The sequence below is a fragment of the Lithobates pipiens genome, unplaced genomic scaffold (assembly GCF_037356315.1).
Source record: "Lithobates pipiens isolate NorthernLeopardFrog02 unplaced genomic scaffold, aLitPip1_a1.2 Scaffold_25, whole genome shotgun sequence".
Classification (NCBI taxonomy): Eukaryota; Metazoa; Chordata; class Amphibia; order Anura; family Ranidae; genus Lithobates; species Lithobates pipiens.
In genome coordinates, this window is record NW_027507787.1 from 144,604,690 (window position 1) to 144,627,296 (window position 22,607).

At 44.8% G+C, this 22,607-nt stretch overlaps 1 protein-coding gene across 2 annotated transcripts; it reads right to left on the reverse strand.

Annotated features, from left to right (window-relative positions):
- Positions 1–750: 750 nt before the first annotated feature.
- LOC143930543 (pulmonary surfactant-associated protein A-like) lies at positions 751–20,854 on the reverse strand. Of its 2 annotated transcripts, XM_077454925.1 has the most exons (5): positions 20,545–20,854; positions 20,127–20,216; positions 19,500–19,547; positions 8,315–8,398; positions 751–2,374 (listed from the first exon to the last, which is right to left on the reverse strand). In XM_077454925.1, exons 1-5 carry the CDS (start codon positions 20,795–20,797, stop codon positions 1,998–2,000), a joined length of 852 nt encoding a protein of 283 aa, XP_077311051.1. In that variant the 5' UTR covers positions 20,798–20,854; the 3' UTR covers positions 751–1,997. The 2 variants fall into 2 exon arrangements, with proteins under 2 accessions (XP_077311051.1, XP_077311052.1); XM_077454926.1 differs by lacking the exon at positions 8,315–8,398.
- Positions 20,855–22,607: the final 1,753 nt, after the last annotated feature.

Here is a 22,607-nt window from a genome sequence, read left to right on the forward strand (position 1 = left end):
GTTCTAAATAATTTAAAAAATGTTCTTATTTAAACATACTCTTAATTTATGCAATTTATTTTTTAATGTAATCTCTTTATTTAACACCTTCAAACAATTTTTTTTGGACCAGTGTAAATATGATGAATTATTCCATTGCAATATTTATCTAAATTACAATATTTTTTATAATATATATTTTTTTTTTTGTATGTTTTTAGTCAAAATGAAGAGGATGTAGAGGATACACACAGGATAGCTCAAATGCAAAATCACAACAGGATGAAGTAATATATATATTCTTACTAATATTCCCTTGCTGTAGCTCAATTCTAATTGTAATGTTTGTTATCAATCTATAACTTTTATGTTGATTGATTATTTATGTTTTTTTTATTTTTTATTTAATGTTATCTACATTTTTTTATATTTATATTATGCTATAATACATACAATACCATATTTAATTTCATTAAAAAAGAAGTTACAATTATTATTTTAATATTTTCCTAATTACGCCAACATTTTTAAAATATATTATTAATGTTGTTAATACATTTTCTTTTTTAATTTGGATTAGTGATTTTCTTGTTAAAAGACATATTTATGGCAAATATATACTGTATATTTGTATATTTATTTTTTATTTTTACACAAAAAATGGATAATTAATTCATTCATTACTTCATTTAAAAATATTTGTATTTTTTTTATTTTGCAAAATTCAATGTTAAATATCTTTAAACTAAATGTTTAATAATTAAAACAGTATTAAAGGCATTATTTTTTATTCAAATAATATACATGTTGGATTGAATTGAATTCTATTAAACTCAACAATTGTTTTTAAAGAGGAACTGCAGTCTGCTCACATAATTTGTAATAAAAACATCTTTGCCATTCTGAAGCTTCCATCCAACCACTTTGCATATTATTTTATATATACTGTGATTCTGTACTTGCCAAACATACTGCAGAAATCTCCCTTCACTGAGTCTGGCTGCATTCATTTTAACTGTGGGCAGTTGAAGCTGCTGTCTGTTCACTTCCTGGATTTACACAGACACACAGAGGCACACCTCCAGCTCTGCAGCTCTCATTGTCCCTCTTATGATTCATCCCCCCTCCCTTCCTGGCAAACTCTCATGAGAGTGAGAGAGAGAGCTGTGCATGATGTCATAAGCCTAGGCTTTTTACCAGACAAGAAACAGGAAGTGGGCTGTATAAGGTATTTACTGGCAGAAAAAAAAAATGTTTTACTATCCAAAGTAAGGTCTTGAGTGGTCACCAGGAGTGAGGTGACCTGATGGGTGTGTGGGCTGGAGGTGCGAGGTACAGATTCTGCGGTATCCTCTCAGAAGTGCTGCACTGGGTGGAAGAAGTTACAAAAAATACAATTAGGAAGTGCAGTTAGGAAAGTGTGAATTGATGTGAAATACTATTGCATACAAAAAGTTAACTGTGCCAGTAGCTTCCTTGCTTCTATGTAGGAGAACCAGCTCATTGATGTTTTCACTTGACCACAATCTCTACCGGCATAGGGAGGCACTAACGAGGACTGTTTCCACTGTCCCTGATCGGGCGTGTTAATTCCTGCCTACACACACGTCTGTAACAGAGCAGTCAGAATATGTAATTCCTCACTTTGTATGTGGAATTCGGGTAGGGGTGGGTACCATCATCCTAATTAAATTGATGTGGTGTGATTTACACATTGACAAACACCTGCAACAGTGTGAATGTAGCCTTAGGCTTTGGGTTAACTGCAAAATGTTTTTAAAATTTAAAAAAAAATGTTATTTCTTATTTTTTGTAAAAATACATTAGTTGTCCAAATATATATATATAATATAATATATATATATATATATATATATATATATATATATATATATATATATATATATATATATATATATATATATATATACAGCATATATATATTAAGAATTAGTAATGCATCACAATACAATTTGTTTTTAGAATGCATGCATTGTGTAAAGCACAATGTTACAGTACTAAGAGATTTCACAGATATTCAGTCGTGTTTCTTTACAATTTTTGTCATTCCACTTTCCATTCAATTGCATTTCCACACAATCCTCTTCACCTTGTTGATTAGGCTCCCCGGGACTCCAGTTGGAATATTTAATTGGATTTCCATTTGCATACCTGAAAGTACCTTCTGTTCTCTCATCAGTAACACCCAGGAATGTAAAGGTTTTGTAATGCTGGATAATATCTGAAACAGCTTTGTTTTCCTCAGGATTTAATGGTGTAGCAAGCTTAAAACCAGCTTTAGTACATATCGCAATTGACTCATCATACGTCACCACCTTTCCACTTGTGACAAATATTTTATTACCAGAACTTGATCCTCTAGCAAATAGCAAAGCTGAAATAAAGGCAAAAAGGAACATGAATATTAATGCACAAAAATGCTAAATAATAACTAGATTATGATGTAATTTCTTTCTCCAACCTCATTGAATTGATTTTTGAAATACTAGAAAAATTATATATATTCCAATGAAATATGGTGCACACTTCAATCTGCTTTGACTATGGTGAAATATCAAAGCTTGCCGGCCTTCATAATCACATGCATAGAAGAACAAGGACATGTCTAAGAGAAAATCATGAAAATTAACCTTATTTATCATTTTCCAACCCTAAAACCATATACTAAGTAAAGTCCATATGTTGGCAGGTGCAGTTCATACTCCCCGCTGTAGGTGGCGCTCTAACGAAGTGGCAGTGCAGAAGGGAAAGGAAGTTGTAAGGAACTTGGTTCCTCTATGATTTCCTGCAGTCACCAGGGGAACAGCTGTCCGTTCAGACACTTGTGCCCTTCGTGACCTCTGCGGTTATCTTGGATGACAGCAGAGCTTATTTAAGGCCCTGTCCCCCTGATTTGGTGCACATTCTGTGAATGATTAGTGTAAGGACAGGTTCCTCATCTGTTATGGACAGCACTTAGTGACAGGGAGAGGTTCCTGAGGTGGGGCAGGTGCAAGGATTTTTGTCTATATAGCTGAAGGTGCATTTTGGTGTCCCCTCCCCACCATCCTCCTGCCATCCCCCTCACCCACTGTCTACAGACATGCTGAGACCTCCTTCACATTGAATTTGTGATAGGGTACAGCGTGAAAGATGTTTCTTCAAATTCCCCAGTACAAATCCCCCCACCCCATCTCCCTCTCAGCAAAAATCCTCTCACCCAGGTCTTTACTTCCAGCACAACCCCCTCCATTCTGGGTCAAATCCTATCCCCATCCTTCCCAGCACAAATACTCTTTCCCCTAAATCTCCCACGCCAGCACAAGTCCTTTCCCCAGCTCTGTCACAAATTCTTCTACCCAAATCCCCCTTTCCAGTACAAACCCTCCCTCCAAAAACAAATCCTACCCCTTTGTAATGTAGTGCCGGCTCCTGAAGAGCACGCGCTATGTGTTTTTGAAATTTAATGTTACCCGTAAATTGCAGTTTGGTTTGGGGTTTGATTACTCTAAATTTTGACCTTAGCATCAGTCTGACTGGACTGAAGGGTGTTCTGCTTGGCCATAGGGGGCGCTGTCACTTCTGGCAGGTATGGAAACACAGTCTAGTTGGGTGCTTTAAGGTTCCTTTTTCTCGGAACCTGCCCAGTGGGAGTGTCACTCTTGCTGTGCCTTCTGGGAGGGGGTACTTAAGATGCGGATGTCACATGTTTCGGGGGTTCCGGTCCAGAAGTATGTTCTGACTACATGGTCCTGGTCCTCCTGACCAGCCCCCAGGACTTCCATGGCCTGGGGTGCGGATCCATCTGACTTTTACACCTAGGGGCTGGCTAGCCCAAAGCGAGGAAACTGAATTCGGAGTTGGTCCGGTGCCGTCTTGGTTAGTGGAGAGGCCCAGCAACTGTGACGTTATCCAGGGGAGGATTCTTCGGGAGAAGGCCACACAAGGGTTGGCTTCTCGACAAGAGCCTGGACAAGCTGAAGGACCCAAGTGAATCCAATCTTGTGTGGTATCGCCGGACCGGCTGCCAGATACTGGTATCACACAAGTGTTCTACATGTTTTCAAGTTTCCTTTACATGTTTTATAACAAAGTCTGTAGCAGAGACGTCTTCCTGATTCGAACACCCTGTTGGCTGCTAGGCCTGGTGAGAGAAAGACTATCCAATTAGGGTGAGGATCCAGCTGTGAATGGCTATTCTCTGGATTTGTTCAAAAGTAAGGAAGTTATTCTTCATACTGACTTTGATACTAAGAGTACCTGGACTTTTCACCTAAACCCTCTGATCCTATACTGAGAGACTGTTTGTTTAACTATCTTTTGCAAATAAAAATTCCTTCAAGTGGATTTGTTGTCAGTCTCTGCAGTTTCTGGGCCATCTACCTCGGGAACCCCTAGAAGTATACGAGGTGAAGAAGGTAACGGTAAGCACAATAAAATCAGCCACTCCTTCAGGAGTCAGTGCTACACTAATAAAAATTCATACTTCTCAACTGTCCAGGTTTTAGTGGGGCCTTTCTGAGATACAAATGAAATTCCCACAAATCCATACTAAGGGCCTGTTCACACCAAAATGCCGGGAAACCTGTGTTGCAATCTGCAGTGGGTGTTAACCTAACGACTCCCCAAATGTAGGTTGCATATACTGTGTGTTTGCCTACACCAGATGATATGGTACAGAAGTACCATGCGATCCGGATGCTGTGCAGTTTGTAATGTAGTGCATGCACAAACTCTTGGTGTGGACCAGCACAGTTTCATCCCATTCAAATGAATGAGCTGAAATCAAACATCACCCAAAAAGCATGTGAATCACAAAGGAATGCACAGCACATTCCAGTGTGATTTTTATGTGAACTAATCCTGAGTCCTGGAGACCAGTGCTGAAAAAGTTAGTACCACTAACTTGCCTGGGGGGCACCACCAGTGTGGGCACCCAAGGCAATCCCCCTCCCGAATATCTAGTAAGGTACTGGGGCCCAGACATCCTAATTTTTCCCCCTGTAGCAGTTATCATCTCTCTGATTTTGGGGGACACAGTGAAGGGGGGCAAATTTCTGTGATTTGGGGGATGAAAGAGGATACTGTATGTGTTAGGGGGTACTTTGGGAGGGGAGAGGACTTGTGCTGGAAAAGGGGTTGGACATAACAATTTACCCCCCCCCCAGCACAAGTCTTCTCCCCTCCCAAAGTACCCCATAGCACATACAGTATCCTCTTTCATCCCCCAAATCACAGCAATTTGCCCCCCTTCACTGTGTCTCCTCCCCTGCAAGTCTCATGTTGTATATTGATTAAAGATCTCAGATCAGCGAGACACGCAAAACAGTGTCCATCCTCCTCCTCCTCTTGTCTGTGTATACTGTGTAGCACCCTTTAGATGTGTGCTAGATGTAAATAGGTTTACTGTTAAGGCCCGTACATGCGCTTTGATTTTCGGACGTCAATTGTGTTAGGATAACAGTTCGTCTGCAAATCTTACCGTTAGTACGGTTCTTTCGACAACTGGTTTCAGCTGTATGTGAAGACTATAACATTTTTATTGGATGTGAACTCAACATCTGATTTTCATTTCATTAGTATGGTTTTCGTGGCAAAAAAGTTGTAAGAGCAAGACTACGCATGCTCAGAAATGAAAGAATACATACAAAATTATTCAACATGTTACGTCACTTCTGACGTTGCATTCTGTCAAATGAAAATTCTCATGTTAGTAATAGTAACTTCTTCACTTTTGGCATGAGACTAGCATGCCACAAAAATCGGACGTTCTGTCGTCTGAAAATCAACGTGTGTGTACGAGGCTAAACATAGCTCAGAGCTAAGAGTGAGCTGTGTAATCTGGGTCAGGGTTACTTTAGTTCAGGGCTGGGTGACTTATCCCAGCAATTTTTTTGGTGCCTCCCCCTGTTCTCTGGGACATTGGAGAATATTCTAGACATAGTGGGCTGTGGTTGGAGGAGCTGCTTGGAATATTTATGAGGGCCTCAGCCAATCCTCAATGAAGGGCTGGCAAGGGGCAGGCCACCTCATAAATAGGCATGAGGGGCAGTTGGGTGGAAGATGGAGATGGGGTGCTGAGGAGGCTGTCAGTGGCCCATGAGAATGCCTCCTAGTCTGGGGGAGGAGTGACTTCTGGCCTGGGGTTCTGGTGCTGGAAGGATCCTGCCAAAACACGCTGAGGAAGCCCTTCCTGGAGGCACAGGTGCAAGGATAGGACAGCACGGGCAGGTCAGATTGTCTGTGAGATCTCCTGAAAGTCAGCAGGGCGGGCCGGTCAGTGTCAGTCTGGAGGAATGTGGGATAGCAGTTAGAAGTTAGCCTGGAGGACTAGTGAAAGGGGCATCTGCAGCCAGGTGGGTTGTCAGTGCCTGAAGAGGTGGTGCTGGAATCAGTAGCTACAGGGGTGATGCAAGCTGGACACTGTTGTTCTACTACACAACTAAGGGGCATCAGGTTCCTGTCTGTAATGGGCTATTGCTTTTAGTCTTACTGAGTGACTGTCAGATATTCACAATGTTTCAGCTGGGGTCTGCAAGTGAGTGCTGGAGGAAGAAGTGGAGATGTACATAGAGCTGTATAAAGAGACTGTATATAGGAAAACTGTCCCTGAAGTTTGTTGCTGAAGTCAAATGGGCATCTCAAAATCTCCCATCCCTTTCCAAGTTATTACCCTCAATAAAACAAAACAAAAAAAAACAAAGTCACAGACTGTTCTCTGACTCAAGTGACTGTAAAAATGTGGTGTGCCTGGCTGTGCGGGGTGGGAGATCCCAGTTTACTTGCGACTCCTTAGGGGGGTGCGCTACAACTGTATAGGAAACATCCAAGCTAAGGACGAGGGAGGAGGGGGCTTCCCATCTGCACTGTGTACAGTCAGTGTGTTATAGTGGAGGAGAAGAGGGAGAGATGCAGCTTCTGCGTGGGACCCGAAACACCCTGCACAAGCAACGAGGCAGGTGTCACTGATGCCCACACCAGCTCGCCCCTGCGGGGCAAGTCACTGGTTACAAGTGCTGGAACTTGTTTTGATTCTGGACTTTGCTCTGGGGTTCACATTATGGGCTCTGGATGTGGATTTCACTGCCCTCCTCACTGGCACCCTCAGGGGACTGCTTAAGCTGCCTATTGCCCTGTCCAGAGTAGTAGGGAAAGCGCAGGTACTAGGCCATCTCTATCATCAAAGCTTTCTAGTTTGATGGGATGGGCCAGGGCGCATTCCCACTCCTCATTGCAGAAGCTGTCTGCATCGTTCCAAGCTAAAGAACCACTGCTACTGACTCCGTAAGTGCAGGGCCGTCTTTAAGGCAGGGCAAAAAGGGTAGTTGCCCTGGGCCCTGTCATTGTTGTGGGGCCCAAAGTAGCTGCCTCATACTTGCCAACTATCCCAGTTTAAATTCCCTTGTCCTTTGACATGTTAGTCCTGTGTTGTGTCCTGATATCTCAGTGTGAAGTGTTGCTACTAATGCTGCTCAGCTCTGTCCTATTGTTGTGTACAGATGACTCACCTGCAGACCTGTGTTTACATATAAATAACCTTAATTCATGTGTAAATATTGGTGGCATTCATATGTAAATAGCTGAGGCCGGTGGCATTGATATGTAAAGAAAGGTGACATTCCTATGTATATCATTCCCCCCTGCAGTGAGGAAATGATGTGCTGTAACCTCTAGCAACCAATCAGTGAGCAGTATTACTGTACAGCCATCTCTAGCAACCAATTAACAAGCAGAAATCATGTGCTGTAACCTCTAGCAACTAATCAGTGAGCCGTAATGTGTGCTGTAACTTCTAGCAACTAGTCAGTAAGCACTAATTATATGCTGTAACCTCTGGCGACCAATCGCAATCGCTGCCTGATCTGATACAGTAAACTGATTTTAAGTCTAGCTGCTATTTATTGTATGTCTCAGAGAAGGTGGAGAGCAAAATTGTATGGGGGAGGGGGGCCCCAAGAAAATTTTTGCCCCGGGTCCAATCAATATTAAAGAGGGCCCTGCGTAAGTGACTCCATAAGGTTGTGCTTACCACCGGGCCTTGATGTAACCTGTTTAAATGTTCTAAAATATACACAGTCTACGTCATTTGGATTTTGTGTTCTCTTTGCCACTGCCATACCACGCTGCACCCTGTCCACACATATCCAAGATATAAATATACATTTATCAACGAAAAAACACATTTGCCATGTAGTTCAATACTGAACCTTGGTGTACATAAGCCTTTATGAGTTATGCACATCTAATTATCTAATATAATACATAGCAGAAATACTGAGCAAGCAGTCTGGTGATAGAGTTTAAAATAGACAATATTTATTGATAATGACCAAACCTTTTTTCTGAAGGGCAAAACTAGACTGCATAATTCTCAGCTGTTCTTCAAAAAATGATAACTTCTTTTGCATATTTGCAAGTTCTAAAATAAGAGGAAATATGCATTTGAAATTAGTCTGTAAAGCGTTAATGTATTTTTTAAATGTTTTTATTATGAAATGCTTACAGTATTTGTAAAAAATCAGCCAGTTAAAGTGAAAGTAAAGTCAATTTTTTAACTTGTACCTACAGATAAGTCTATAATAATGCTTATCTGTAGGTACAGTGAATAAACTTGCACTGTTTAGGAGATATTCACAAAGCATGTGTCAGGGCTGGGCTCAGCCCTTCTTTCTCAGAGCTCTGTGCTCAGCTGTTGGTTAATTGACAGCACTCTTCATTCCACTGTGACTCACCTGGTCTTCATTTCCTGCTTGTCAGCTAGCTCTGCTAGCTATTTAAACTGCATGGATCAGATCTTCTGTGCCTTCACCTTGGTCAACATATTCAGATCTCTCTTTGCTGTGATTTCCTGTGAAAGACTTTTGCTTGGCTGACTTCCATTCTGGTTCCTGATCCTGTTCTCTGCACCCGACTTCACTGATCTCTGGAATCCTGTTTCTTTGGCTTGTTCTGACTACCCATCCTGGATAATGAACTCTGGCTTTGACTACGTTTGCTCTGTTTATACCATTTTATTAAATAGTGTGATTTTTACTGCACTTCTGTCTCTGTCTGATTCATGGTTCCTGACAGCATGCAGCCGGTGACCTTACCGGCGCAAGCGCTCTGAAGGGACGGCATACCTGTGGTGTATCTTTGGAGCTTTGTACCAGAGCCGCATGCGTCAGGTGATGTCATTGCGGCCCAGGCAATGCACAGAGCCAGAGTCCGCAATACCTGGAATGAAGACCGGGGGAAGATGGAAATGCGTGGGGAGTTATGACAGTGCTGAGCTGGAGGGCTCCATGTCCAGGTAAGTCTGTCATAGTGTGCTAGCATGTAGTGCATACTAGTACATTATGACTTAAACCTGAATTTTTCTGGCAGTTTATTATCGCTTTTACCTTGATTCTCATTTAAATCTTAGAGTGATATTAAGATATCCCTTTTGCCAAGTGCTCCAAGAGCAAACATCTTGCTGTGGGGGGGCACACAAGCAGGCTTGGTTTGAGCCGCTGCTCTGAGTATCCATTAAGACACAGAGCCATGACTCGGCCCCCTCTCTTCTCCTTGACTCACTGGCTGTAATTGAAAACCATTGGTTTCCACTGCTGTCTTAGACAATGAGAAGGAAGAGTACATGGACTGCACATCACTGGATCATGATGGGGCTCAGGTAAGTATTGGGGGGAGGGGCTGCTTTTTACCTTCATACAGTACATAGAATGCATGAAGGTAAAAACCTTAAGCCTTTAGAACCACTTTAAAGCGGAACTGAACTAAAAAAATAAGATTTTATTTTTACATGTAAAATTAAAGTGTTACTAAACCCATGACCTCTGTATTGTCTGACACCTCCCCTCCATATCACTCTTACCCAAAAGATACTTCCACCTCTCTCCAAACCCAACACCACCCAAAAACCAGACCAGACTATATTTGGAGTAAATGGCCGACAGGCCTTGATTTATTAAACCAAAAAATAAATATGTAACAAAATATAAACTTTCAATAAATAACCATAATTAACATGTAAACAACTTTCCTTTAAAACTGTATCCTGGGTCATAGCATAAATAGACCCTACTGGTCACTGCACATTACCTTTAACCTCTTGACCTCCAGACGGAAACCCCTGTCTCGGAAGCTATACCCAACCAATGCAGTGACCTACCCCTTTTACTCTTCCCGGTTAACCCCATGTAACCGTGAAGTACAAATCCAACCACCCCCATCACCATGGATGGGTACCACCTATTTTCCACCTGCACCACTTGACCTTCTCAACTGACCCCAAAACACTGCCAACCCACCGAAGCCTACCCCGCTGAACCATCCCGAAAAACAAAACAAAAAAGGGAGGGTGGGTGGGAATCGCTTCCTCCTCCACTCTCCGACTGACCCTGGCTTCCTCTGCCTCGTGACTGCAAGACGGCAGGCTCCGCCCACCGCCCCGACTACTCCCCTCTCTTAAAGCGGCCACTCTCTTTCCCCTTAAAACGGCGACAGTGCATTCAAAGCAGCTGTCATGCCGTCCCTACGCCCACAGCCTGCTGCTGCGGCTCCGTGGACGTTCTTGACCTCTGTATTGTCTGACACCTCCCCTCCATATCACTCTTACCCAAAAGATACTTCCACCTCTCTCCAAACCCAACACCACCCAAAAACCAGACCAGACTATATTTGGAGTAAATGGCCGACAGGCCTTGATTTATTAAACCAAAATATAAATATGTAACAAAATATAAACTTTCAATAAATAACCATAATTAACATGTAAACAACTTTCCTTTAAAACTGTATCCTGGGTCATAGCATAAATAGACCCTACTGGTCACTGCACATTACCTTTAACCTCTTGACCTCCAGACGGAAACCCCTGTCTCGGAGGCTATACCCAACCAATGCAGTGACCTACCCTTTTACTCTTCCCGGTTAACCCCATGTAACCGTGAAGTACAAATCCAACCACCCCCATCACCATGGATGGGTACCACCTATTTTCCACCTGCACCACTTGACCTTCTCAACTGACAGCAAAACACTGCCACAGCTCGAAAGGTGGTAAAGCCTTACCCTTTTGAGCAGCGCCACACACACAAACCCCTGTGAATCCCTTCCTGGAGACCCAAAGTCCACAGGTCCGTCCCCACCTCATTCAAATGAACCCCATCACTCCTCAAATACCTCCAGGTCTCAAACTCCAGTTCCCGATGCCTAATCGCCAATCCCCCATTCCTGATAAAAAACCTGCTCACTTCCTTATTAATCTTAACCCTGGCCCTATCCACTTTTTTGTCCGACAACGCCCACCTCCACGACGTCCTGCTAACCATGTCTGACCATATAATGACCATGCCCGGGTAAGCGGCTTTTAGCCTAAGAAAATCACATTTTATGTCTCTGATGAGGTCCCTCATGGACCTGACCCCCATGTCATTACCCCCCACGTGCAATAGTAGAACATCAGGTGGATGATCCAGGCGAGAAAATCTGTGCACCTCACCCAACACCCTGTTCCACCATACCGGGGCCCCCAATCCAGCGAACCTGCGCCTCGGTCCTAGGAATCCGAAGCTGCCGCCCATTAGGCTGAACGTCCGCTCTCTTCGAACCCCAAAACACGTATGAATGGCCCAGAATCAACACCAAGCCAACATCATATCCTGCAAACAAAAACCAAGTAAATACACGACAACCAGAACTCCACCCCAGAAAACATATACATATCCCCACCTCATCCCCCAACATGCTCATACTAACAGTTCTGGCCGAACATACAGCCTAAACCTCTCGGAGTCCCACCTCCCAATTCTCCGAACCGCCTCCGCACTCAGCCCGGCCCTAGCCGCCTCAGTGGCCGCTCCGATGCGGAAGGAGTGTGATGAAAAATGTTTAGGGTCAAAGCCCGCTGCTATCACACATTTTTTAAAAACAGCCCTGAATTGAAATGTGGACAAAAAGGAACCATCTCTGTGCACGAAAAAGGGGCCCGGGCCCGGAGGCCTTACGTGCAGGAAAGCCCCCACCGCCCCCACAGGACAAATAGTGCTCTCGGCAATCGAACCCACTTCCACCAGCATCCCCTTCGCTTCCTGATCCGTCTTGGACCTGCGTAACCAAATCCTCACCACCCCTGGGCACAGCTCGACCTCCCCCATTGCTAACCCCCCATGTCGCGCCCTGGCCGGGCAAAACATCTCACCAATCCGGAAAACCCCAAAATATGGAACTACATACTGTCTCCAACACCCCGCACAGGCCGCGGAGCACCTGAAAGGAAACCGGACGCCGCCCGTCCCTCCGTCTGTGTTCCTTCCGGTAACCCTTCACCGCCTGACGCAACCAGAATTCTTTAGTATAGTCCCGACCTCCCTCCCATTTAAACAAAAAGGCCAACCCCGCCAGTTTTCTGTCAATCGAGGCCGCCGAAACCCCCTTTTCCATAGCCAAGCTAATGAAGTAGAACACCGCCTGAGCCATGCCCGCATCGCCCGGGACAATGCCGATCGCTGTCAAACAGTCAGACCATTCCTGCCACACCCTCGAATAAGCCTTCCACGTCGTCCTACTCACGGACAACTCAATCCACCTTGCTGCGAGTCCAACGCTATGCGCTACATCCAAGCCGGGCAGCTGATCCCGTGACGCTCTGCCTCCGGTGCCAATCCCCTAAACCTGTCCCACTGAAAACGAGACAGCGCGTCAGCCAGCGTGTTATCAACCCCCGGCAGGTGCACAGCATAGATGAAGGCATTCAATTGCAAGCAGCGTAAGACCAAATGGCGTACAAGCCTAACCACTGGCCCGGAGGCCGCGGTCAGCCGATTGACCACCTGTACCACCCCCATGTTATCGCAATTGAAGCGCACCTTAAGGTTCCGAAACGACTCCCCCCAAATTTCCAGTGCCACTACAATGGGAAACAATTCCAACAGCACCAGGTTCTTCAGACCCGGCCTCCGTCCACTCCGTGGGCCACGGTGCCGCGCCCCAACGTCCCTGGAAATAGGCACCAAAACCGGAAGACCCTGCGGCATCCGTAAACAACTCCAGATCCCAATTACTGATGGGCCCCGCCATCCACAGGGCCCGTCCGTTATATGCCGCTAGGAACTCCTGCCACACCCTCAGGTCTTCCCTGTGTTCCCGCCTCAGTGTCACGAAATGCGTGGGGGCCCGAACCCCAGCCCTAGCCACAGCCAACCTGCGACAAAAAAATTTGCCCCATCGGAAGAATCCGATACGCAAAATTGAGCTTGCCTAACAGGGATTGTAACTGCCGCAACTGCAGCTTGCGACCCCTACGGTCTCCCGAATTTCTTCCTCCAACTTATCCAAGGGCAGACGGCATTCCATCTTGCCTGAATCTATCTCAATCCCCAAGAACGTGATGCAGGCTTTAGGCCCTTCAGTCTTACCCGGAGCCAAAGGGACGCCAAAGCGTTCCGCCAGGTATTGCAGCGTTCCTAAGAGGACCGCGCAGACGTTCGAGCCCGCCGGGCCAACACACAAAAAATCGTCCAAGTAATGGACGACCGAGTTAATACCCGACGCATCCCTAACGGCCCAATCCAAAAAGGAACTGAATTGTTCGAACAGGGCACAAGAAATCGAACACCCCATGGGTAGGCACCGGTCCACGTAAAATGCCCCCTCCCAACGGCACCCCAAAAGCCAAAAACTATCCGGGTGAACAGGCAAAAGCCGGAACGCTGATTCGACGTCCGATTTTGCCATTAGCGTCCCGCGGCCGTACCGCCGAACCCACGACACCGCCGCGTCAAAGGAAGTGTATGTAACCGCACAGTCCTCTGGCGCGGTGGCATCGTTCACCGATCCCCCTTTCGGAAAAGATAGGTGATGGATCAACCGAAACTTGTTCGGCTCCTTTTTAGGAACCACCCCCAGCGGAGAAACCACCAGATGTGGGAGAGGTGCCTCCGGAAACGGGCCGGCCATGCGGCCCAACGCGACTTATTTACCCAACTTCTCCATCACTACAGACGCATGCTGCAGAGCCGATTTCAAATTTTTGGCCAATGGGGGCACCGACGTCAAGGAGCAAGGAATCCGAAAACCCAAAGTAAACCCCGCCTATCTATTGAGGAAAGGCAGCATCCTTTCCACCCGAACCGGAGTCGTCCCTCTTGTTGACAGAATCTCCGGGGTGCCCTTTCCCTTTTTTGAAACATTTTGCAAGGGCATGGGACCCCCCGCAGCCCGAACACAAGTGCTTGAAACGGCAGCTCGACTCAAATTTGCGAGATCCCTCGTTAAACTGCCAGCAATAACCCCATCGCTCACCTCCGACCCCCGGCTGAAAAAACTGATTAGGAGCCCTCGCCGCCGTCATCAGCTTCATCCACAAGCTAATGTCCTTGTGATCCCAGCGAAGCGAAGGTCGGACTGCCATCCGCTGCCTGAACTGTTCATCATACCGGAGCCACGCTGTGCCACCATACGTCCGGTGTGCTTCACTAATGGCTTCCAGATACACGAACAACGCCGAGCAATGCTCCGGCGCCTTCTCACCCACCACACTCGCCAAAACTGCAAACGCCTAGAGCCAGTTAGCGAAGGTCCTGGGAATCAACCGGTACCTCCGCTTCTCCTCGTCTTCCTTCTTCCGCTCCTCAGGCTTCAACCTATCCAGGTTGAATTTCTCCAGCGGCAGCAGGGTGAAAATCTCGATGTACTCACCCTTCCAAATTTTTTCTTTCACTTCCGGCTTCAGGTGCGCCCCTAACGGTCCCTCGAAGCAGACGTAGACCTCGCTCCTCGCCGCATCAGCCAACCGCACCTGGTCCGCACTTTTCTCACCCACCTTCTCCGAACTCACGTCGGGCGCGGGTGCAGAAGCACCCGCCGACTTCTCTCCCCCCACCACCGGTGCCACCGGAGCCACCGCAGGCGAAGATGCTACCCCCGTCATCCCCGCCGCGGCCACAGTCGAGGCCTGCAACCACGCCTGGGCTGGTCCTCTCACCACCCCTCTCTCAAACCGCTGCACCAAATCTTTAAGGCCTGACAACAAAATCCCAAGGCTCTCCTGCCCCGTGTCTCCCGCAGAGGCCACCGGAGTCGGAGGCCGGCCAGCTGACCCCCCAACCCCCGATCCCCCCACCCCCACCAGGTGACCCCTGCACGCTACCCCGACCCAATAAATCATGCAACAAAGTAGACATCGTAATAGAAGGGTTACACTCACCGGGCTGCCCAGGACCGGGCCTCGCAGCCGCTGCTCTCGGACCCAGCGCCGTATCCTCTCTGCGATCTTCTCCACCGTCAGACTCGGACATCTCCCGCTCTCCACAGCCGACACGTTCTCAGAAGTAGGACGCCCCGACGGGCCTTCTCCACTGTCCAGGGGGTCTGCGGTGCAGTGCTCTGGAGTCCCGGCCCCCCCTGCCGCCAGCCCCGCCTTCCTGTCTGGGAGAAGGGCTCCTGCGTCTCCCGGTGCGCCGATTCCACACCCCGCGTGCCCCCTCAGCTGCCCCTCCGGGGCCCTGGCTAGCCGAACGACCACTGCCGGTGTCCCTGGGACTGGGGGCCACCCTGCCGGGCCGAACCCCAACCCGCTGCACCTCCGATCCTCTCTGGCCGCCCCCCACCGCTCCCGCAGCCGCCATGGCCTGGTCCACGCACTGGCGCCGTGCAGGGGGCGCCGACTCCAGGGATGCTCCTGACCCACCCGCCGGACTCTCTGGTCCCCTCCTTTGGGCCCTGCTCCTTGCGGCATACCTGCTGCTCCCTTCCCCGGATGCGGTGGAGGCCGGGGTCATCCCCTCACCCTGAGTCTGCTGCTGCAAGCTGGTATCCCGACCGGGGGTGCTGCGCGCCGTCCGCAGGGGGGCCCCTGCGGCCTACTTCCGGGCTGAACCGCTCGGGCGGCCGGGAACGCCGCGCCCGAGGTGTCTCTGCTGTCCCCCCTCACCACCCTCACGCGCTCCGCCGCCACCGCCGCTATTTGCGCCTGTAGCCATGTGGCGCCCTCCCTCTCAATCGCTGCTCTCAACTGAATTCCGCAGAAGCCATATTACCCGTCGGAGCGGCAAGGGTGCATGTCCAATCGCTTCCTCCTCCGCTCTCCGACTGACCCTGGCTTCCTCTGCCTCGTGACTGCAAGACGGCAGGCTCTGCCCACCGCCCCGCCTACTCCCCTCTCTTAAAGCGGCCACTCTCTTTCCCCTTAAAACGGCGACAGTGCATTCAAAGCAGCTGTCATGCCGTCCCTACGCCCACAGCCTGCTGCTGCGGCTCCGTGGACGTTCTGGACCCTGCCTTCACTACATCTGGTCTCCCATAGTACACAGAACATGGAAATGCAATAAGTTTAGTAAATACAGTATACATTGCTAAATACCTGTTCTCATCATCAGTATACTGTATAGCAGTCTTGTGACTTCTATCAGTACCTGGTTAAAGCTTGTAGGAGGAGTTTTCATACTGCTCTGGTTGTTCTATCAGGATGCAGGACCCCTGATCCTCTGTCTTGACAGTGCTGAAATAAACAACCCTAGCAATACACACCAAACAGAGCATGTGCAGGCTGAGACCACTCCACTCTGTCTTATCCGGACATGTTTTAGGGGCAATACAAAAAGGGGAAGGTCTGTGCATACAGGATCAAACAGCCTTTTTACACAATGCGGAGGATTAACCCCTTATGTTCCATAGTGAATATAACAAGCATGCTTTACTGCCTATACAGACTGATTTTACTGTTGTAGGTTTAGTAACACTTTAAGAAATATTAATTGTGTCTAAACTGAATCGGAAAAGTTATACCTTTTGTCTGGAACTCTTTCTGAAAAGTAGCAGTGTGCTTTCTGGTATCTGAGGATGCCTAGGAACTCCTGTGCCTACAACTTCATAGCTGCATATCTACGGTGTGATATTAAGAAAATGCTGCCTCTGGCGGCTAGTCTCAAGAGATTTTCATAGAGATTTGGCAAAATCACTACTCACTGCTGACTATTTTCCCTATGAAGACTCTGACATGAGGAACTTTTACAAAGATGGCCACCTTTACACAGAGACAGGATAAGATAAGTCAGTAATGAGTCAGTAATGGGAAAATATTAGCTGCGGGAAGACCAGAGGAAATACTGCTGACTATTCCTTTGTCCTCCATTTGTGTTATCGGGGCACAGCTTTAAGACTTCAAGTGGTGTTGCCACCAAAAAAAAATTGCTTAAAATTCATTAAAAAAAAAAAATTGGAAGAAATTATTTTTTACTCACCTCTAAATGCCTGTTGCTAGGGGGTCCCTCGTAGTCTGCTTCCTTCAGCACTCAAGTATTGACATCACTTCCCCTCAGTGCTGCACAGTCATCTGGGACCTGTCAAGTGTCCCAGATGACTGTGTGGTGTATCACGGCGCACAGCGCCACTAGCACATGCGCAATGGGTGTCTGGCTGTGAAGCCACAGCCGGGTGCCCACAATAAGAATGCTGGCGCCACAAGCAGAGCGGGGGAACAAGGGAGGGGGCTTCGTTCCCCCGCATCGCTGGACCCTGGGACAGGTAAGTGTCTAATTATTAAAAGTCAGCAGCTGCAGTATTTGTAGCTGCTGACTTTTACTTTTTTTTTTTTTAGGGTGCCCCCCACTGTAAGTTCTTCTTTAAGTTTTGTCAGACATAATTTAATGCTTATTGATTTCACAGTAACCTTTTCAGTAATTTGTTTATTGAAAGATAATCTCATTCTACTATAGGGTATTGATGCCCCAAAAGGTCCCATTAAGGTTAGCTTTGTGATCTTTTCATTTTTTCTTAAAGCTCAAGCTAGATGCAGTCAATTTTTCATTTCATAATATAGATTATATTTATTATAGTGAGTTACTTTTCACCCTAAAGTTACATTTTTAACACTGACCAATAAGAAAGGGGCAACAAAACACACCAGCTGTCTCTGTCCCACTATGAGATTTCCCTTCACTTCCTCTCCCAGAGATGCAAAAAGGAAGCAGGAGGAAATCTCTGGAAGTAAGTGGAATTCTGCTCTTAGACAATGGTCACTGGAAAGTCTTCTTTGGAATATTTCCCCTCTCCTTTTGATTTGGTGACAACTGTCACTTTTAGATGGCCAATCACACTCTATCTCAACAATAGAGGTAATACAAACAAGATTGGCTGCACCCCATGCCTAATCCTTGAACAATTTATCATGCAATCTTCAAGTATGAAAACCACACCAGGACACAAAAGCAGCTGTTGCTATTTGATGCGTTTCGCACAAACTTTGTACTTATTCAATTGTCATTGGTTCAGTACAAAGTTTGTGTGAAATGCGTCAACTATAAACAGCTTCTTTTGTGTCCTGGTATGGTTTTTATACTTGAAGATTGTACAATAAAGTGTTTAAGGACTACCCGTGGTGTGCAGCCATTCTTGTTTGAATTACATTTTTTGTTTCGTTTTTTCATTTTGATTATGCAGATGCGTGTCACATTCGTACAGTGAACATTTTATGCATCAATCCTTACGGGTTGATTTACTAAAGGCATATAGACTGTGCACTTTGCTAATGCAGTTGCACTCTGCAAGGGAATTTGTTCCAGAGCTTAGTAAATGAGGGGGGGGGGGGGTTCTACTGACTTCTATTACCCAATCTTCATAACATTCTGTGTTTTTGTTATCTTCCCTGTGTATGATTGGATATTTGCAAAGTATTTGCAAATGAAACTCATTTACTGAACTCTGGAGCAAATGCCCTTGCTGAGTGTAAGTCCAAAGTCTATTTGCCTTTAGTAAATTAACCCCTTAATGTCTAATGCCTTGTACACATGATCAGACATTCCGACAACAAAATCTGTCTGATTTTTTCAGACGGCTTTTGTCCTAAACTGGTGTTGCATACACACGGTCAGACAAAGTTGTCGGAAAATCCGATCATTCGTTACGATGGGACTTCGTAGAGGCTAGTAGCCAATAGCTTTGGTCTCGTAATTTGATCTGAGCATGCGTGGCACTTTGTCCGATTGGAATTCTCTACAAACGATCGGAAAAAGTCTGATCAGTTTTTTTTTTGTCGGAAAATTTGAGATCCTGCTCTCAAATTTTTTCCGTCTGAATTTCCGATGGAAAAAGTCCAATAGAGCCCACACATGATTGGATTTTCCGACAAATTAATCCAATCAGACCTTTTCCGTCTGAATTTCTGACCTTGTGCACAAGGCATAAGGGCAACAGCATGTACTGCACTGTCTCTATGGTGGAGGAGCAGTCACCCTGATACAGGGTTACAAAATACCCTCCCACACACTTGGCTCATCTCCATAACATGGTCAGGAGGTATTCTGTAGTCCATAGAGATAGCTGAAATAACGTAACTGATAGCACTCAGTACGGGTACTGGTATTGAGCTCAGAAAGTCATTAAATAACTCGATTTCTACCAGGATTATCTTTTTTTTCCCCCGACTAGTCATATAGTAACAAAACACTTAAAATGATATATCTAACAGACCTAAAGAGATCAAATAGGAGAAGTTCATTGTTAGGGTTTATATACACTTTAAAAGTTAATAAGTTTACCTGCTAGTCCAACATCAGCTCCTTTAACTCCTTTCTGACCCGGAATTCCTACAAAAGGAAATTATACAGTCTATTTGATTTGAACATTATATTATACTTTTAAAAATGTTTTGCTAGCGAGTACTTAAAGCTTTCAAAATGAAAATGGGCGGACAGGCAGGATTTTTAATGCAAAAGAGACATGCTCATGCTTTGAACAATTGGGTCAGTGAAGCTACTCATCTTCTATTGTATGTAATGATGTCAAGTGCTTGTCCACATACTGAGAACAGAGAAATGAGGGAAAGTGATGGCTTCTGGGGAGCATGGAATAAGGTAAGTATTCTCTGTAAATCTCCCTGGGCTAAGCAAGCATTAGAAAATGGGGGGTGGGGGGGCTACCAAAAGAGGGTTTTTATAAACTGACCAGAGTTCATCTGTTAAACATTTACCTGCAGTTGTTTACAGAGAACAAAATAAAACTGTAAGAAAAAGAAACAATCTGACATTTGTGGAAGAATAAAATTGGATCCATATTTTGTATTTTTCTTGAAACCTCTGTTTATTCACAGCTGTCTGTAAAAATTCTATTTGAGCAAATATGGGAGATGACTCGTTATAATATATAAAAACCAACTGTTATTTTACCTGGAACCCCAGGATTTCCTAAAGGTCCAGTTTTTCCTGGTGGTCCAGTGTTGCCTCTTAATCCTGGTGGTCCTGGCTGACCTGGTGGTCCTACATAAAATAAAAAAAACAAAAAAAAACAAACAAGAAAAGAATTTATAAATAAATTACGTGTTGATAAAAAAAATCTCTAACAATAATAAGAAAAATAAAAAAAGAGAAAAATGAAAGGGAAAACTATGTACTCAGTCTCAATCATTTAAAGAAGATATACATTCACGGACTTGATGAAAATAGCTGCATTAAATTAAAAGACTTATAAACGTAACAATCTAAATAATTTTGCTTATGATATACTACAATATCTACTTAATCGAAAAAAGCAACCCCGTTTGGGCTGCAAAATATGCAGAATGGATGTTAGTAGGTATATTCTGACCTGGATCTCCTTTTAACCCGTTAACTCCATCTCTGCCATCTCGTCCATTGAGACCTGGAAGCCCTTGTACCACAGAGCACATGGGAGATGTGTCTGACATAGTCTTGGAGAATAATAGTAAGAAAATTGTAACTGCAAAGTGAAGGGACTGAAAATGGACCACCATATCTAACCTAAAAGTAAAGGTAATCATTTTGGAAAAGTCCAAAAAAAAAAACAATGAAGAAAAAGCTGGAGAAAAAAAAATGTACATTCAATGATCTTATTCAGATTATCCTAAATGACCAATTGATCTTCTTGTACCAAGTAATGTGCCTAGAGCAGATCACGTCATGTGCAGAACAGATGAGTTTTTATATACGAGATTATCGATTATTTAATGAACTTTGAGCCATGATAGTCTAACAGGAAAAAGTGGCTGGTTAATTTAGTTATGCTGTAAAAACATTGTCATGTTTTTTTCAGGATCATTTATAGATTTCTTTTGTACCAAGTACCAATGTTGGCTAGTCTCTTCTTTGGATGAATGTAAAATAATCTCAGAAACATTAGGAAGACAAAAAAATAAAAAATAAACAAAAGGCTGACATGACTGGATTAAGAGGGCAGACAAGCATTACAAGGGTTAAAACTGGCAAGCTTTGTATGTTTCAGAAGCCTTACCTGATTGGAGCATGGGGATCTGGCTGAGTGGGATCTCAGAGACTTTATGAGGGGTTCTTTGAGCCACAAGTTTCCAGTGGAGTGCAAGAGACAAAAAAATTATTTTTCCAACCACCCTCCCTGTGTTTTCTTTGGTTCTGTGGCTCCATGAATGTCATAGCAGCTGAGCGATTGTTGGTCTTTGTAGACAGTTAAAATTTAGGGCTAATAGAATGGTTTAGGGCCCAACAGTGTTATGGTGTCCTCATGTGCATTCCTGTTAACGATGGTTTAACTAGGAATATGAAAAAGGAGGTCATTGCAGATAGGGAGGTTTGTCTCTGAGCTGGTGTGTTGCATCTGGTGGTCTATTATAATTAAAGGTTTTTCGCAGTAGTATAATAGGATGTGTTGGTGCTGTAAAAGACCAGCAAGCTTTGTTTTGTTTCTGTTTTAAGAAATGCTGTGTTATAAAATGGTCATTGAACTCCAAACTTTGGTGTGGTCTCTTTTTATTTATGTAGGGGTCTGAGTTTCAGGGGGATGGCCTAGCACAGTGATGGTGAACTTTGACAATCCAGATGTTTTGGAACTTAATTTCCCATGATGCTCATGCACTCTGTAGTGTAGTTGAGCATCATGGGAAATGTAGTTCCAAAACATCTGGGGTGCCAAGGTTTGCCATCAGTGGCCTTGCAGATATCTGTCAATTTAGGGATATATATTCCATACCTCCCAACTTTTTTAAATGGAAATGAGGGACACCTATTAGCAAAAGTATATAGGTATAGGACACACCCCTGCCACACACCCATTAAAGGAGAATTAAACAACAAAAAAAGATTAGTTAAACCCACAGGTGCATTTATCTACCACTCCTATTTCTTTTTAAATTTACAGATGCAGCAATTTAGAAATTGGATGAAAGATTTAGCACTGGGAAACACTTTTTTGAAAGATAAAAAGTGCATTTTATATGCAACTATAGAGATCAGACCAAAATTAAGGACAAATGAGGAGGAAAGAGGGACTTTGTTCCAAATCAGGGACAGTCCTTCAAAATCGGGGACAGTTGGGAGCTATGCTATTCTACACTAGTCATGAACACAAAACAAATACATAATCATTTTAGAATGGTAGTATATAGTTGATTGTATGAAAAAGAGTTATGTCATTTAAGATCTGTGTGAAAAGCATCTGATAGCACTATTCCTCAACAGGTATATACAAAAATGGAGGCTTTAATCCAAAACGGATACAGACTTTTGAAGAGCATATATTTTTCTATGACAAAATCAGAGAATTCACAAACCAAAATTTTTTCGAAAATCAATAAGTTTTATTGGGAACCCTTTAAAATCGATTTTAAAATTAATCATTAGTCACATGTTATTGCATCATCCATATACTGTATGTTCATC